Source organism: Vombatus ursinus, unplaced genomic scaffold (assembly GCF_900497805.2).
Source record: "Vombatus ursinus unplaced genomic scaffold, bare-nosed wombat genome assembly UNPS02010219.1, whole genome shotgun sequence".
NCBI lineage: Eukaryota > Metazoa > Chordata > Mammalia > Diprotodontia > Vombatidae > Vombatus > Vombatus ursinus.
In genome coordinates this window covers 7,341,631-7,361,094 of record NW_020949997.1, presented here as the reverse complement: position 1 = coordinate 7,361,094, position 19,464 = coordinate 7,341,631, and the positions used below count along the sequence as shown (strand labels likewise).

The window sequence follows — 19,464 nt, the reverse complement described above, 5'->3', positions numbered from 1 at the left end:
ACCACCTGAGTTGATGTTAGAAGTTTAGAAGATTTTATTCCACACTGATTTTCCTATTTTATATCATCTGATAACTCATTAAGCTGAATTAAATGATAAGGAGTCCTCTTATCACTTTACAAGAAGAAGGGATATCCCATAGACCTTTTCTCAGAGTTGCCTACAACTGAATACAAATGCCTGCTAATTCCAGGTGAGATTGGACAAGATGGCCCTCCTCCCCACTCTAGTGAATATTTTAAATATACCATAACTAATGGCTCATCATTCAGTTGATGTTGAATTCTGTTCAGGGTGCCTGAACATCTGTTATATTGGCTCAATCCAGGTGGTTTAGGAATAAAGAACACATAGGGATAGAAAACCAGAGAGTCCATAAAAAAGAACATTTCAACACAACATGGAGGAGAGCCAATGATAGAAGCTTGCACACAGTGAATGCTCCTGTCAAAGCTGTATAAATCCTTTTCAGTTTTTAAAATGATAATCTAAGGGGATGGAGTATCCTTATTGTCATTAGGTTACTAATATAATAGAAAAACTGTTCTGATACCAGCCTTCTAATTGACTCTAATCCAATAAACATTTATCAAGGAACTATTTTGTGCAAGGCATCATGCTAGGTACTAGGCATACAAAGACAAATGAGAGACAGTCCCTATAGGAAGAGGCATACATTCCATATCCCTCTCTTTTTGATTGTCTTATTCCTTCTAATTAGTCATTATCTAATCACATAAAGTCTTTACTTGGATTCTGCACATACCTCAAACAAGCAAATGAAAGTAGTATTTTGCTTGAGACTAAAATCATGTAAACATAATTTTGGCTTCTCATAGTTCAGCTGGCCATAATTTATGCCTCTTATTGTTCCAGATTTCTTCCCCCAAGATGATAAATCAGAGATGTCATGACTATAGTCCTACCTGACTAACCAATCAATTGATTTAAATTTTTTTTTCCTATAATTGACTAATGGTTTGCTTAATCTGAAAAGGATGACCAGTCATTTTGGAGTCATGTATATACAGCTGAGGTACTTGAATAGCATGGGGCTTAACTAGCTCTTAACAATTCCCAGTCCTCCTTTCCAATACAGTATCACTAAGGTATATTCAGTGGCAATATAGTATAGTAGATAGAGTAGGGAACTTGGAGCTTGAACTCTACTTCAGAAACTTATTTGCTATGTGACCATAGCCAAATCCTTTATCTTCTTTGGATCTCAGTTTTATCAGCTGTAAAATGGGGATATTAATACCTGTAGTACCTACATCATAGGGTTGTTGTGAGGCTCAAATAAGTTAATATATAAAAAGCAGTGTAGTGGGAAAAATTGGTCAGGGGACTCCTAATCAGTTGAGTTCCCTCTCTCCCCCAGCCCACTTGATGAAATTATATGATATAATAGGAAGGAAGGAAGGGAAAGGAAGGAAGAAGAAGGTGAAAGGAAAAAGGAAAGCAAGGGAAAGAAGGAAGGGAGGGAAGGAAGAAAGGAGGAAAAAGAAAGGAAGGAAGGGAAGGGAAGAAGGGAGAAGGAGGGAAGGAAGAAAGGGAAGAAAGATAGGGAAGGGAAGAAGAAAAAAGGGAAGGAAGGAAGGAAAGGGAAGGGAAGAAGAAAAAAAGAAAGAAAGGAAGGGAAGGAAAGCAAGACAGAAAAGAAGGAAGGAAGGAGAAGGGAGGAAGGAAGGAAGGAAGGAACACTATCTGTCCTCTGGTATCAGGATTAATCATTGTATTGATCAGAATTCTGAAGTCTTTCAGAACAGTTCATTTTTACAAAACTGATGTTATAGTGTAAGTTGTTCTCCTGGTTCTGCTTTGTTTCTTAAGATCATTCATGTTCCTGATTATGTTTTTGTGCCACTACTCTCACCCAGGTCTTCCTTGGTAACATGTGGTACTCTATTTACACATCCTGTGCATCTTTCCATTGAGCTACACAATAAAGATTCCAAGCTGGTGTACTTTACATCTCTGCTTCACCCCAGGGCAACATTCATGGCCAACAGTGAGCTTCCATTTCTGCAAGAACAGCTTCACTGGGCCCAAACATTCAACAATCCTCTCCTGCAAGTGCTTGTCCACAGTAATCAAAACAACTTGGAAGGAATTTGAGAGTCACTGTACACACACACAATTTCATGGTAACAATACCGTGAAGGGAGAACAGCCCTCCCTTACCTTCTTCAGTTTCATTCTTATCTGTCTTTTAAAATCAACTGATTCTTGGGGAGGGTGGGGTGACGGGGGTGGGGAATAAAACCAATTTTTAACATTTTATCAAGTTTATTTTCAGGATGTGCATTGGATATTTTAATTTGACCTCCAAATCCTATTTGGGCTGTGCATCTCAGTAGACACATGGGAATGTCAGGATGCCACCAGATGTCAACAAGCTACATGTCTCAAATTCTTATCACCATCTAAATACAATGAACTTGCTTTCTGACACATAGCTGAGAACCACTGTTCAAATGTTGACCTGTAACTGACTAGAGAACTTGGACAGCTGTAGTATCAAATTTCAGGAAATAAATCCTTTGATAAGAGAAATGAAGCTACTAAATGCTTATGCTCAACTAAAAGTGACTTTAAGTGCTGGTTTTAAATAGGGCTATGGAATCAAGACCCGTTAATTATTTGAACTTGTGCCACTAATTTGAGACTCTAAAGTAAATATTGAAAAGATGGAAATGCTTGTTTTATTTCATAAATTAAAAGTAAAATAAATTTAAAAAAGAAAAGATGAATGTAGAATTTAGTGGACATAAGCAATATTACCGAAGTGTACAGTCTGCTTACTATAGGGTCCTTTTTTTTTTTCTTTTTGCGAGATAATGGGGTGAAGTGACTTACCCAGGGTCACACAGCTAGTAAGTATCAAGTGTCTGAGGCCAGATTTAAACTCAGGTCTTCCTGAATCCAGAACTGGTGCTCTATCCACTGCTCCATCTAGATGCCCCAGTCCTTTTTTTTTTTTTTTTTAAATTCTTCACATGAATGATTAATTCAGAGATGGAACCAACCTTAGATAACATGTAGTCCAACCTTTTCTTTTCATAGATGAGGCAATTGAGGCTCAAAGAGGAGTGCCTTACCTATGGTCATATAGGTAATAAATAGGGCAGCTAGGATAGAGCATCATGCTGGAGTCAGGAGAATCTGAGTTCAAATCAGGCTTCCGATACTTACTAGCTGTATGACCCTGGGTAAGTCATTTAACCCTAAATGCCTCAAAAAATATATAGGTAGTAAATATCAGGGCATGGAGCTGAACCCAGGCCACACAGCTTTACAGAATTTCAGAGCTGGAAAGTCGCTCAGCAGCCATCCAGCCTAACCCCTACTTTCAAAAGAATGCCCACTTTAACACCCTGGTAAGGCATTAATCAGCCTTTGCTTGAAGACCTCCACTAAGGAGAGCCCACTAGCCCCTCTCAACTCGGCAGAGCCCATTTCACTTTTGAATGCCCTCATTGTTAGGACATTTCTTCCTCCTGGAAATGAAATCTAAATGAACCCCCTTGCAGCTCACACCCATATTTCTCCTAGTTTTGCCCCATGGGGACAAATAGAACAAAACAAATCCCTCTTTCACATGAGAGCATTTCAGACACTTGAAGACAGCTATCATATCCCCATTTCTCCAAAGTAAACATCCCCAGTTGTTTTAACTCCAAATCTAGTGCACCACACATGTATTTTTTTTATGCCTACATCATTTGTGTATGCAATTGTGCTTTACCCTACCTGTTCCCTCCCTGTGAAACTTAATTCCTAACATAGGAAACCCAATTCCTAACATAGAAATAAAATTCCAAATTGGGATAATTCCTCTGCTTATCAGCAGGGAAGCTTTGACCTGCTTTATTTCTGACCTGGGTCAGTTTGTCCCTCCTTAGGTAGCACAGGGGTCTCCTGGTTTCAGGGGCTTACCATACTGCTACCAGATATAATATGGCCACCCAATCTGCATTAGCTTCACTGCAGCTCTGAACTCCCGAGCCCAAGCAATCCACAAGTTTCAGCCTCCCTGGTAGCATATATTATAGGCATGTACCTGGCAAGTGAAGTCAATAATAATGGCTTAGTTATTGAACACTGGAAATCTGTGAATACATATACACCGAATTTTCTAGGAACAAAAAATAAAAGATCTCTTTACACATTATTATAAAAAGCACATGAGATCATAGGAAATAAATTTAGAGCTGGAAAGGAATTAAGAGGTTATTAATTCCAAATTCCTCCTTTTGTGGATGAGGAAACTGAGACAGAGGTTAAGTGACTCATCCAGGGTCATATAGTTAGTAAATGTCTCAGGCAGTATTTGAACCCAGATCTTTCTGACTCCAAAGCCAATGCTCTATCCACTATACTACCTTTTCTTCATATAATGAATAACCCTGCAATCTTCATATAATTTTGCCCCTGATGGCATCCCAGAAATAGTTATGAGGTACATTCAAATATGAAAGGAGCAGATCACCTCATTTTTCTAACATGTTGCTGGCTAAGCTCTGTATCAGGAACAGGTAAACCAACAATTGTTTCAGTGGGTTTATATATTGTTGATTAACAGTTTAGTCAGCCAAAGACAAGGAATTCAGGAAGAATCCTCTTCCTTCCATAGATACAATAAAAGAAGGTAGTCTTAGGGAGTGATCTGAGGGTATAAAGTATGTGTCACTGCTCAGGAGAGGTAAGAGCAATGCTGGACATTAGTGGATGCAGATTACTCTTCAGACTACTGTTAGGGTCTCCCTTGCCACGAAGCTAAGTGAGTAACTAAGATGAGGGAGAAGTTATAGCTGAGGTCCAATTACTCACAAATGGAGGTAATTTCGTCTGACCAACCACCCACCCCCATTTTACAAGTGAAGAACCACAGAAGCAACAGCAGAGCAAAGTTATTTGCCTGATGTTACACAAATATTAAGGTACTCAGCTAAGATTTGAGCTTGGGTCTTCTCACTTCAAATTCAGTGCCCTTTCCAGCACACAATTTCACCTCCTAAGAGAAGTTATCTTTTATTATCCTGCGTCCAGAAGCATGCGGTTAAATGTTTAACAACCAGGTTTTTCAGGGGGAAGAAATACACACATATATATACACTGTACACACACACACACTATACATACATATATACACACACATATACACACTATATATACATATATACACATATACATACACATACATATATACATACACACATATACATACTATACATACACTATACATACACATACATCTACATACACACATATATTCTGTATATAGATGCATACACATTTTTAAGGTTAATCTATATTTTTACACTTTCTTAAGTATAGACAACCAACAAAACAATAAACTAAACCTTGATTTATATCAATTACCAGTTTCCAAGGTATAAATACGCACACTGAAAGTTTAACAATGGTCTTTCAAACATTAGAGCTGCCTCTAGCATGCCCCTACTTGTATCACAAGACCAACAAATCCTTGACCCTTCAATGGTGTGTCACCTTGAATTTCTAGTTGTCATTTGTTTTGTGTTTTTTGGGTTTTTTTGGTGAAGCAATTGGGGTTAAGTGACTTGCCCAGAGTCACACAGCTAGTTAGTGTTATATCTGAGGCCGGATTTGAACTCAGGTCCTCCTGACTCCAGGGTTAGTGCTCTATCCACTGCATTGTTTTGTGTTCTTTTAAAGATTTCTTGATAGAGTAGAATTCCATTGGTGCATATTTATGAAATATCTCCATTTAATAAATGTTTACTCATATGACTTTTCACATATTAAACCAGACAGGGCTTTATGGTGTGTAGTGTGAGGCCTTCACAATGACAATTTTAAAAAACACTGGGTCTGGAGCAAAAAAAACCAAGAATCTGTTTTTTAATACCGGCTCTGTTACTCCCTCACTAGTTGCTTCTATGACCATGAGCAAGTCATATCATATTCTGGGCTCCAATTTTTATACCTGTGAATCAAGGGGCTAGGACAGATGTTCTCAAAGGCCCTTCCTGCTCTCCACCTACTTCTGAAATCTTAGGAACACTTTCAGGGACTTCAGGTACTCTTTACTAATTAAGGTATCTTTACTGATTTTTACTAATTTACTAATATTTACTAATTAAGGAATCTAAAAAATCAATCCAGCTTCTAGATGAATCTAAAATCCACTTGTGGTTAGGAGACTGAGATTCTAGCCCTGGCTGTTACTTATTAGCTACGTGACTTTGGGCAAGTCACCTAACCTCAGTTATTTGAAAAAGGAAAACAATAATCCCTTCCCTCCTAACTTTGTAGAGTCCATGGGAGAACAGTTGACATCCTTGTAGAGCTGTCTAATTTGCAAATTTGAGTCACAGAAGTACTTTGAGGTAAAGAGTGCAGGAAGTATTATCATGTCCATTTTACAGATGAGGCAACTGAAGCACAGAAAAGTTAAGTGATCTGGTCAAGATAGAACAGCTAATAAAATGGCAGAACCAGAATTCTGAGTTGAATCTTCTGATTCCAAATCTACAACACTCCTGATCTGCTATATATATTCTGAAAAGTATTAAGTGCTAAACATGTGTGTATATAGGTATATGCATACATTTGTAATTATATACTTATACACCAACTATATGTGCACATATATATACATATACATATATATAAACTTACTGTCATTTCACAGTTACATACTCTACTCTAGCAAAGAAATCCCTATAGTATGTATAATATACATATATCTATATAGTATATAGTGTACAATATGTATAGTATAGTCCCTCTTTTGTGGTCCCTTGATTTTTCTGGCTTATTGAAATAGTCTAGCCTTTCTCCTGTTTGAGAATCTCACAGACCAGGCCAACTTTTTCTGTGGGGAAAAGCTGTATTTATTTCCCCTGAAAAGTGCAGCTAGAACATTGTGTAATGACCAACTTTGATAGACTTAGTTCTTCTCAGCAATGCAGTGACCTAAGACAATTCCAGAAGACTCATGATGGAAAATGCCATCCACATCCAGAGAAAGAACTATGGAGTCTGAATGCAGATCGAAGCATACTATTTTCCCTTTTATTGTTTGTTTGTGTTTTCTTTCTTGTGGTTTTTCCCTTTTGTTCTGATTCTTCTTTCATAACATGAGTGATGTAGAAATATGTTTAATATGATTATACTTTGAATATATTTATGTTCATTGAATATATGTTCATGTCAGAGAGTTCATACATGTATAGCCTATATCAGATTGCATGCCATTTTGGGGAGGGAAGAAGGAAGGGGAGAAAATTGAGAACTCAAAATCTTATAAAAGTGAATGTTGAAAACTAAAACTAAATACATTAATTAATTAAAAAAAAAAAGAAAAAAGAAAAGGGCACAATGGTAGCACAATGGATAGAGTGCCGGACCTGGATTCAGTAAGCCCTGAATTCAAATCCAGTCTCAGATATTTACTATCTATGTGACACTGGGCAAATCATTTAACCTTGTGTGCCTCAGTTTCCTCATCTGTGAAAGGAGCTGGAAAAGGAAATGGCAAACAACTCCAGTATCTTTGCCAAGAAAACCCCAAACAGGGTCATGAAGAGTTGGACGTGACTGAACAACAAATAACCTCTAGTGTGCTGGGGCCAGTTCAAATTGGCTCATGAGACCCAACTGTTAAATTTTCAGTGTAAGTATTTGCATTTCAGAAATCAGCAAATGCTACAAATCAGGACTTGATTTATTGTGATTTATTGATAAAGTAAGGGGGGAAATGTTAATAATGCAGATTAAACTTAATATTGTATTATGGATACGTTTTTCTTCCAGAGAGACCATTGTTAAGCAATTACCAGCACAACCTTGTGTAACTATTTGATGAATTGATATGGGTTTATAGGTAGTGATACCATTGCAAGAATATACAAAGCTTTCTTTCTTCTCTCTCTCTCTCTCTCTCTCTCTCTCTCTCTCTCTCTCCCTCTTTCTCAGTCACTCTTACTTTTCCCCTCCCTCCCTCCCTCTCTCTCTTTTTCTTTCCTGTTAACTCAAGAAAAGCCCTTTTTGGAGTCATAGATGGCAGGCAGAGGGAAGGAGAGTTCATGTCAGGGAGTTCAGGCAAAAACAATGAATCATTTCCTTGTCATCTTAAGTCTGAAATGTAACACGATAGCAGTAGAAAATAAAACAGCATGCATGTGAAATTCTAGAAGAACTGAAATTCTTTAGGAGGCAAGTGATACCAGCTTGATAAGAACTGTTTACTAAGAAAGCAAAGTCCCGCCAATTGTTAATGACCCACACCCTGTCTTGACCCATGGCAAAGAGCCTTACCTGACTTCTGATCTGCACACTGCTTGCTGGGGTCAAGTATTTATGCTCTAAGTACCATGCTCTCTCCTGGAATACCAACTTGGTTCCATACAAAAGACAAAACTATTGGGGGGGAAAGAAAAATATAACACATATTAATAAATCAAGAAATTTGAAGCACTTTTATAAGGAACCAGAAGAGATTATTACAATAGGAAATTCCTAAAATACATGCAAGAAATCATATTTTCCTAAAAAATACTGGGCATAAGGTGGACACTCACTATATATTAATGTACAACCATCACAAACTTATAACTGTCAAATATTTTTCTACCATCTTTATTTCTTCCCCAAAATAGAATAACCAAAGACCATATACCAAACAATAAGACCAAATGTAATCTCTGTCAAACACAGTCAGAATGGATCCTTATAAAAGACAGCATCCCATGATATAACTTATAGCATTTGTATTTAAGGCAGCTTGGTGTAGAACAGCAGTTCTCAGACTTTTTGGTTTAAAGACCCCTTTAAACTCTTAAAAATTATTGAATTTTCCCTCAAAAAGCTTTTGTTTATGTGGGTTATATCTATTGATTTGTATTGTTCAAGTTTAAAACAATATGAAAAATAATAATGACCTCCAAGATCCCCTGAAATGGTCTCTGGGACCTCTAGTCCCTGAACCACATTTTAAAAACTGTTGGTTTAATGTACAGAGAACTGTCCTTGAAACCAGAAAAGCCTCTCTTCAAGTCCTTCCTATGACATACCTGACAATGTAAGCTTGGACTAATCACTTTATCTCCCAGTGCCCCACACAATTCACTAATATGAATTTCAGAGTAAGAGCTGATTGATGAGGGAATTTCCTTGCTGGGAGTTCTTTATACCAAAGAATTCATATGACCAAAAAAATTTATATAATTCTTTTAATGTGCATTTTTTTTTCCTTAGAAGATTCCTGAAACACAAAGGAGCAACTGATAATACATGGCAGCTTGATGAGATCTTTTGTAATGAATAGCAGCAGATAAAAAGTCTTCAGGTTCAAAGAAGAATTAAGATACGGTAAGTGTTTTGTATCCCCAAAGTTTTATTCAGGGCTACATGAACATGATCTTCACATCAGTTGCCTAGATATCTTCTACTGATCATTAAGCTCAAAAGTTAAGAGTTTTACATGTATGCTGTAATGTAGTACCCTCCATCTTCTCCAGGAGAATGTAAGCTCTTTGAGGGCAGAGTCTGTTTTAGTTTTTAGGTTTTAGATTTAGATCTGGAAGAGAGCTTGGAAGTCATCCAGTCCAGGCCGCTCATCTTGTAGGTGAGTAAACGGAGGCTCAGGGAGATTCAGCAATCTGCCCAACATCACCCAGGTTGTGAGGGTGAGAGATGGAATCTGAATCGGTACCTGCTGAGTCTACTTTTAGCTCTTTTGTCCTTGTACCCTCAGGGCTTACTACAGGGAGGAACTTTGTATCTCATGACTTGAATTTTGAATTGGATTTTGTGGAAAGCTAAATTTCTGATGTATTGTTATCATTCTGAATAACATCAGACAACCAGAAACAGACTCAATTTGCTTTAGTGAGTAAGCCAATGAGGGAGGATTCTAACCCTAAATATGACCCCTCTGTGAATATGCCAAACAAATGAAAAAAGTTGCAACTGACTCTTCTAGAAGAAACAGTCCCTTGTGTTAGCCTGATCCACAGAGTGAGTAGTAGAAATAACTGATAAGAATTTTTGGAATGTACTATGCCCTGATAAAATATCACGTAAATGCTTAGTCAGCTCTGTGAACGTATTAGGCCTTGGGTGAACTCCATATTCCTTCGACACATTTTGGTTCTGCACCTGCTACATGCATAACATTATTCTAGGCATTGTGGGAAACACAAAGATGTAGTGGGTCAACTGTCTCTAGAGATATGCTTGAAAGAAATAGGAAGAAGGAACTAAGAAAGAGCTAGGCTGAGTTCCTCATAGACACAGGGATTAATTAAAAAATACATATAAATGTGTATGCCTGTATATATTTGAAAATGTGATATATGTGTGTATATAAATACACACGTATGTACATATGTATTATATGTATATATTTATGTGTGTGTATGTATGTATATCTCTTTCCCCTGTCATTTGTTTTGGTAATCTTTTTATGTTCTTCCCTATAATGCTTTATAGTAACCCTTGTAAGAATCACCTGAAAATGGTTGGCTCTTTATTTTTAGAGAACATGAGTAGAGAAAAGCTGATTCCTTTCCCTGAAGGACCACCTGCACAGTGGTAGTAGTAGCTGCTAGAAATCAGTAGGGAGCACCAGTGAGCCAAGCGCATGATTGCTGGAAAAGAAAAGACCACAGCCTTGGAGTAGGTTGTGAAATACAGTAGTAGTAGTTCTCTAGATTGTGGTGTCACATGGATATTTTCTTGTTTCCAGTTTTCTGGAGCTTTTCTGGTACTTCATGATTTCTTAAAAAAATTACCTACTGTGATTCTGTATTGATAGCTACAAGTTATTTCAGTACCATGTAATCAATTCACCTTAACCTGAAATACCTGACTTACTTGAAAGTGGCCAGGTTACCTTTTCTTATTTCCTTCCTTATAGTAGGTATTGATTCCTTCTTAGGAATTTTGTCCTACTCTTTCTAATTTGTGGATCATTTTCCTTGATGAAAAAGAAGAAAGCAAACTAAGATTTGAGTTATTCTGCCTTCTCTCTGTTTTCTGTAAAAAATTATACCATCTTTCCTAAGCAATAATGTAGCTTAAAAAAAAAAAGGTTTTGCATTAAAAAAATAAAGCTTAGCTTATTCAAGCCTGCTTCCTGACATTGTTTTTGGAAGTTTCAACCACTTTTAAAATTCATTCTTAGTTGTATGCTCTTTTTTCCATTATACATACATATATACATTATATATGTGTGTGTATGTATATATATCTATATATCATATATATCTATATATATGATAGCTTTAAAGCTGAGCACATCAGGGAGCACATTGCCTTCATTAGATGCTTTTCTCTTTTCTCCTCATCAGGATTACTCACAATTACGGAGTCAGAATTTATTTATTTTACTTTGGCTGCTCATCTCTTTGCAGCCATATTCCTATCATATCTATCTTTAAAGAAAAAAAAGAAGAAGAAACGGGTTTCTTAACATCTAGGGTACATAGTTAGCTATGGCCTGGGTTTCTTTTCATTATTATTATGAATTCCAATATTACTAGACCATTTTCATCCAAAGTTCTTGTCAATTCTATATTGCTGGCCACTTCCTTTTTGAATCTTCATACATGATATCCATTTCCCATCTCTCATGCTTTTGCATCTGAGTCCCCTATGCCTCTCTCTTCACCTCTACCTCTTAGACTCTCTAGCTTCTTTCAAGACTCAGTTCAAACACTACCTCAAAGCCTTTCCTAATGTTCCCAACTATAGTGCCCTTCCCAGAAAAATCACCTCAAATCTCTTCTGCACATACTTATAAAAGTACATGTTGTTTCCTTCCATATAATGAAAACTTGAGGCCAGGGACTGTTGCTTTTTTTGTTTTGTTTTGTTTTTATCCTCACTACCTAACCCAGTACCTGGCACATAGTAAGCACTTAATAAATGCTCATTGACTGATTGGCTGACTGGTCAGATTTAATTTCAGAAAGGCAGTTTCCCTAGTTAACTTGTAAAAGAGGAAATTGTCTGCAAGTCATGACAAATATTTATCAGGTACTTTGCTTTTAACAGAACAGACTCTTAGTATATATTCACATAGGTGAAATCTATTTTGGGAATATACTTTAAGAAAGCATCATCCATATCCTCTGACTGGGTAGGTAGTTTATAGCAGTCAATCAAACAACCATTTTTAAACCAATAAGCATTTATTAAGCACCTACTTTATACTAGGCATTGGGGATACAAATACAAAAGCAAAATAATCCCTGCCCTTAACAAAGTTACATTACATTAAGGGGATACATGTGTTCACAGATTAGTAAATATATGTTACTATGTATCTGTTTTAAGTTTATATCACTAGTCTATTTATTAAATCATAGTTACTCTACAAAAATATTTGCTAATAGGATTATATATTTTTTCTGCACAAAAGCACAAAGGGCTACATAAGGTTACTTGAGGACAACAAGCACCCTTAATCAAGCATCATGGTCAGTAATATACTTCCAAGCAATATCACTTTGGCTTCTCCTTTTATCCCTACCCAAATGTTGCTCATTATGCTGTTACCCTTATGTTAAGAGGTTTCTATACAAACATATACTTTCTTAACACATGATGCTACTTCCCTAAAAACACTCCGGGGGAGGCAGTGCTACACTGTAGTGATAGGCATAGGTATTGGGTAAGAAAAGTACAATGACCAATACTTAGGGCTGGGTGCAGTTAGCTGATAGGAATCAACGGCTCTAGCATTGCTATTCCTTAGGATAATAAATTTAAGGTTAGAAGGGACTTTATAGACCCTCTGTTCCAACCTTCTCATTTTATAGATAAGGAAACTAAAACACAGAGAGGGAGGGTGATTTGCTCAGGATCACACATCTGTTAAGCATCTGGTGTAAACCCAAATCTTCTTGACCTGAAGGCAAGTACTCTACCCACTATGCCACCTAGCTGCCTAGACTGGACTTCATACTACAGAGGAAGAGCTGTGGAGGATGCAAGGAGAAAAACAAAGTGTAAGGTGGTAACTTCATGGCTGGGAAATTCTGCTTTGGTAGTCCAAAGATCCCCAGAAGAGTATTCCACTATATATGTGTTCTTGTACAAGCTCTATCCCCTTCTCCCCTCCTTCCAGCCCCCATCTCTCTCTCTCTCTCTCTCTCTCACACACACACAAAAAGAAACCCAGCTAACATGTCTGCAACCACAACCACATGTTCAGACTAATGATGGTATCTTAGAGATCACTCAGTCCATCTAGAAAACTGAGGCCTAGAGATATTAACTTACTCATCCGCAGTTACCTAGGCTATACGTGTCAGACCTAGGATTCAAACCCAGGTCTTTTGCCTCCAAATCCAGAACTCTTACAACTACCATGTTACTGCATGCCTGAGCTGACATTTCTGCCTGGCCATCTGTAATTCTCCTAATCCTTCTTTACATTCCCTCCCCGCTTCTGGCATGTCTGTGTCAGAGGCCAGGGGACCCTGACACACCCCTTTTACTAGATCCGTTTCCTTTCAACAGAATGCATACCCTTCCATTGCTACATTCCCATCAAGGCTCTCATCCCACCAAGCTTCAGTGATACCTAGGTAATTGTCTTTCCATCCATTATAGCAGAGAGCTGCAGGACACATGGGAATAAGCCTGCTGGGACCAAAACCAGCATGAAGGAGGTTGCCTGCTGCTCTATACAGCCAGTGGGCTGTGTTTCTCCATGACCCTGAGCTACATAATAAAGACAGAGATGTTGTAGAAGGACTAAAAGTTAGGCCTCCAGTGTTAGATAAGATGAACACAGCTTATTAATGCCTAGTAATAACAGCATGATCAGAGGATCTTTCCCCCCTTAGCAACAACCCAATTCTCTCATTGTGATGAACTACTCTGCCTTTCAGCCTCAGAGTTCAGCCTCTCGGGAGTAGCATTATTGCCTTGCAAAATTGATGGGCAAAGGCGTTATCCCTTAGATCAAGGTATTTCTGTCACCATTAGCAAAATGTATTTGCTTTACAATTTTAAAGAACAATCCCAGAGACAGAGAGAGAGAGAGAGAGAGAGAGAGAGAGAGAGAGAGAGAGAAAGAAAGAAAGAAAGAAAGAAAGAAAGAAAGAAAGAAAGAAAGAAAGAAAGAAAGAAAGAAAGAAAGAAAGAAGGGAGAGAGGGAGGGAGGGAGGAAGGAAGGAAAGGAAGAAAGAAAGGAAGGAAGGAAGGAAAGAAGGAAGGAAGGAAGAAAGGAAGGAAGGAAGAAGGAAAGGAAGAGGGAAAAACCAAAAATGTAGACAAGCCCAAAGCAAAGAAATGCCTATTTGCAATGTCCACTACAAGTATTATCCTTAAGTCACTGATTTTGTCCATTGCACTTGCTAAAAATCTGAAGATGCATTTGCCCCAAAAGATTTGCAGACAATGTTGGATAGATTACTCATGGAGGTATATTCCAAAATCCAGGTATCCTTAATCTCATTCTTTGCTCCCCTAACCAACTAGGAGTATCCAATTTCTTATGCCTCATGTATTAAATTTCTAAACCACACGTAGATATGTTATTGTCCCCATGTGTAAAAATCAACCTGCTCAACTACTCTCCAGTCTGAGAAGTTTCCCTTCCTGGAAATGATGACAGAGTGTGGCAGCTGGAGGACCCATTCCAACAACTTTATGGTCAGAATTTACAACTCAAATAGAAGTCTGAGGGTGGGTGGGGGTGGGGAGGAGGAGATAGTGACAAAGGTCAGCTATTCCTGTTGATTCTTTGGGATCCATCAGCTGCCTTGGGATATGGTAGACTCCAGGATGGTGAGAGGAAACCATTTCATCTTTATGGCTTCCAGAGGGTTATGATCAAGCAGGGCTTCTTTACCCTCAAGACTGAAATTTGGGGTCATGGCAGATCAAATACATGGGCCAGCATATGCCCCAGGCATCCAAACCCCAAGGACGCAGATGCATCCTGTGTTTTAGGTCTCATGGGAGAGGCCTAGACATGGTAGTATCCTGGCTGTCTCGAATGCCTGGAAATAGGAACTTGGAAGACATCCATATGTCTGAAAGCAAAAGCCTGGACAGAACCAAAGTAAGGCACAGAGAAAACTCTTGAGAAGGCAACAACAGTGTGTCTTTATAAGCAAACTGAAAATACTGTAAAAGCAGAGCAATCTGGGAACTTGGAGTGCTGCTGGGCTCCTGGGTGCTTCTGAATTTTGAGATAAGCAAGGAAGGAAAAGCCCTCTTCTCCTCTTTTTGGCCAGCTGTAAGGGAGAATGGGGTCTTTGTGTATCCCTCACACTCAGTATGAACCTTTCTACAGCACAGCACGTTCTTCAGGGTTTCTGCTGCCAAGCAATGATTGATGGGAGAGGAGTAAGGAATAACTTTCCAGGCCAAGATGGCATTGTTTTTCCTGTGGTCTCTTAGCTAGCATCAGAGATATTTCAGAGGGAATCTTCTCTAATGGGAGAGAGTACCTAGCAGCAACTACTGCCAATGTTGAAACTTTTAGGACCAGTATTTTATTGGATTCTTTCAGCCAAGATTAATAACAATAACAATAACAATAATAATAATGATAGCTGACATTTATTGAACACTTCAAGGTTTGCAAATTACTCTACCTGCATCATTTCATTTGACCCTCACAATCAGCCTTTGAGGTAAGTACTCTAGGCATTGCTATTCCAATTTTACAGATGAGGAGACTGAGGCTCAGTAAGTTTTTTGACTGATCCTGGGGTCACACAGTTAGCCAGTGTTGAAGATGGGATTCAGACTCAGATCTCTTCTTGACCCAAACTCCAGCATTTCTCTCCACTAACAACTGTAGTGAGAACCACTGACATTTGTGTAGCCCTCCAAAGTTTGAAGAGTGCTTGGTATGCTTTATCACATTTAAGCTTACACTCACTGTACCTCACTGAATCTCATTGTGCCCCCAATTAGGGGGCAACATACTGCCAAGAATGACCTATGCAGCAAGGGAGCACAAAAGACTTTATTCAAGGCCACGTACGGCCAGAAAAGGGGGTAGGTTGGCTACCTAGCAAGAGACAGCTTGAGTGTTACATTAAACATAGTATCCACTGATCAGTAAAAATTTCAGAGGTAGGCCTCCAGGGCATTGGTAGATCTGCTGTGTTAACGATGACTGCAAAAGCAATTATTAAGAACTTACTATGTTGCCAGGCATGGTACAAAAGTGAATAATTCCTGCCTTTAGGGAGCTTACATTCTAATGAAGGTGATAACATGCATAAGGAAACTGGTGACATGACTGGAAAGCATGTTTTACTCTAGGAAGTCACCAGGATGACGAATGGAACAAGAAGGCAGTCAATAAATACAATTCCAATCCTGGGCTCAGTAAATGGGTTCAAGAACCTGGTGAATGTAAACTTCCCTCAACATTTACTGGAGAAGTAATTTTTTGGTGATCAAATGAAATCCTTTAATTATGTTGCCTCGGAAGATGAGGACTGGGCAAAGAGGATGGTGAAAATGAATTTGACTACACTTTGCATTGCAGAGTCACTAGCCCCAGAATAAATTCCAAGTTAAGGAACTAGGGAAAACTTGGGGAGGGAGTACAATGAGAGGGAAATGAATGATGGCTGTCTATGAGTATTTGAAGATCTTTCTTGTGGAAGAAGTATTATACTTTCATTGCTTGCTTGTCCCAGAAACATTGAGCAATGGGTGGAAATAGCAAAGAAGTAGATTTTAGCTCAAGGTAAGTATAGGGTTGGGGTTCTACCATACCCCAATCAATGTAATCAATGAATCAATCAGTTAAAGTACAAACTAAGTATGACTAGGTCCTTAATCAATTTGACAGGATTATATGTTTTGGCCACTGATAAAGGCAGATAATGCTACCAAAAAAAAAAAAAGATTGCCTGAAAGATTCAGACACACCTCTGGGTCTATGTATAAAAAGACTAGTCATCAAGCAGTGAACTAGTGGAGTTAGGCCCTGAGAGGGAATCACTCTTTAGGGGCTGGGATTCTCTCTTCTTCCTCCCTTCTCCCCACCTCCCACTATTGGACAGACAGGACCAGTATCAGACAGTGTATCCAGCTGGGATCAAGAGACTAGATCAGTAAGAGACAAGCACATCCAAATGATAGTCACCTGAGTGAAGGCACTTTCAAGGAGTATGACCATTTGTGGCAGAGAGAAAGCCCTCATCATCTCTTGTCTGGAATATTAGAACAGCCTTCTAATTAGTCTCCCTGTCTCAAGTCTCTCCCTATTCCAATCCATCCATCCTTCAGTTGACAGTGATTTTCCTTAAGTACAGGTCTGACTATATTAGGACCTCTGCCCTTTGCCCTCTGCCCTCTCCTCCAACTCAGACTCCAGTGGTTCCTATTGCCTATTTGGCATTTAAAGCCCTTCACAACCTGACCCCTTCCTGCTTTTCTAGTCGTGTTACACTCTACTCCACTTCATGTACTCTACAATATAGCTACATCGATTTACTAAGTGTTTCTCAAACAAGACGCTCCATAACCCAACTCCATTCATTTGGTGTGGCTATCCCAGATAGGTGGAATACTCTCTCTCCTCACCTCTAACTCTAACTTTCTTTGGCTTCCTTCAAGACTCAGCTCAGATCTTACCCATCTGCTGGAAGCCTTTCCTATTCCCTTCTGCTCCCCCTACTCAGCTGATAGTCTACTATGTATGTACTTATTTTCATGTTCCCTCCCCCAGTAGAATGTGAACTCCTTAACAGCAGGGATCATGGATTTGTTTTTGTTTTTGTTTCTATTTCTGCCTTTACTTCTCTAGTGCTTAGCATAGTGTTTGGCATACAGTAAGTCCTTAATAAATGCTTGAGGCAGCTGATTGTGCAGTAGGTAGAACACTGGGACTTGAGTCAGAAAGACCTGAGTGCAAATCTGACCTCAGCTACTTACTAGCTGTGTAACTCCATGCAAGTCATTTAACTTTGCCTCAGTTTGCTCAATTATAAAATGGGGGTAATAATAGCACCTACCTCCCAGGTCAAAAAAGATACTATTTGTAGAAAGTGCTTAGCACAGCCTTGTACATAGTAGGTGCTATTTAAATACTTATTCCCTCTCCTCCTCTCCAGCTTGTTGGTTGGTTGATTAGCTATAACTCTACAAAAGCACCAACACTTGGAGTCCAGCAGAGAGCTACCTCTAAGTGGAACTTCATGAGGATTTTATGAAAGCAGAAAAGGCCTTCTGGCAACTGAGGATTATGTTGCCCTTTTCCCACATGTGTTCACTATACATATGCCTTCTTACTTTTTAAGTTTGTGTTCACTCTTCTCCTGAAACTTTTGTATATTTTTGGGAAGTGTACCCCAGGTTTTTGGGGGTGCTATTTTTATAACTAGTATTCTTGAGATACTATCTTAGTAAATACTTTTGTTTAAAAGCTAATTAAGTTTAATTGTTGGTGAGAAGCACACCAGTGGGGGCTTATAAGTAAGTAGGAATTCAAACCCTTAACATTACCCTCCACAACCCTGACAGTATAGTAACTGTCTTCTGGAGAACTAGCTTTCCAATGAAAATGAGAGTTAGGAAAGTAGATCAGAGAGAGGGCCACATTCAAAAACATTTTTTTTAAACAATTAGATCTATTCAAAATGGAATGGGTTTCCTTGAAAGGTAGTAGATTCTTCAAGCAAAGGCTGAGTGACTTTTGTTGGGCAGGACTTAGAAGGTATTTATATTTTGGCATGGGTTGGAGTTGATGATCTTTGAAATATAGTCTAACTCAGAGATTCTGTTAATTTTGTAAATGATGACATGGAATGATAGGTGTTATCAAGAGAGATATCTTCCCATAAAGGTCAGAGGAAGAACTACTGAGTAGTGGTGGCTTGTGACTCCCTGATGAAGAAGTACTGAGGCAGCTATTTGTTAACCTAACACTAATAATAGAGAGGTTTGCTGTCTTCCAAGGGCATGTATCCAAGATGTGATATAGAATTTCCCAAGACTTGTTATACCTGATGACTATTACCCAAGTTGGTGATTCAAATGACAAATGATACTGTCAGGAAGAATCTATAAAATGTTGCTAACGATTATTAGGCTGTGGGTAAGAAACTGAAAACCTTAGAAACAAGGTAGGGTTTTTTTTTTTTAAATCACTGATATTGATTGAAGGCAAGTATCTTGGAAGAGAGAACAGATATATTGAGGGAACAGTTTGTTAAGAAACTGTTATTTGAGAAAAAATTTTACATTTCTAAACCACAGCTCGAAATATAGAGTTAATGGTATCTTAGGGATGGAATGCGCTTGACAAGGGCTGGGAAGAATACACACACACACACACACACATATGTATACACATTTTATATACACACACATATATTTGACTGGAGTTTTTCAAATCTAATAAAAATGGATCTAAGTTGAAGACAGGAAGAGAAAAACCTGCCAAAGTATAGCTACCCAGTTACTACAGGGAGAAGCTATAGCAAA

The 19,464-nt window shown here is 38.5% G+C and overlaps 1 protein-coding gene across 1 annotated transcript in view; it reads right to left on the bottom strand.

Annotated features, from left to right (window-relative positions):
* ACOXL (acyl-CoA oxidase like) overlaps positions 1–19,464 on the bottom strand; it is a 521,856-nt gene that overhangs the window by 41,411 nt on the left and 460,981 nt on the right. Inside the window, exon 18 of the mRNA XM_027853786.1 lies at positions 8,308–8,409. Coding sequence (XP_027709587.1) covers positions 8,308–8,409 — 102 coding nt within the window. The remainder of the gene's footprint in view (positions 1–8,307; positions 8,410–19,464) is intronic.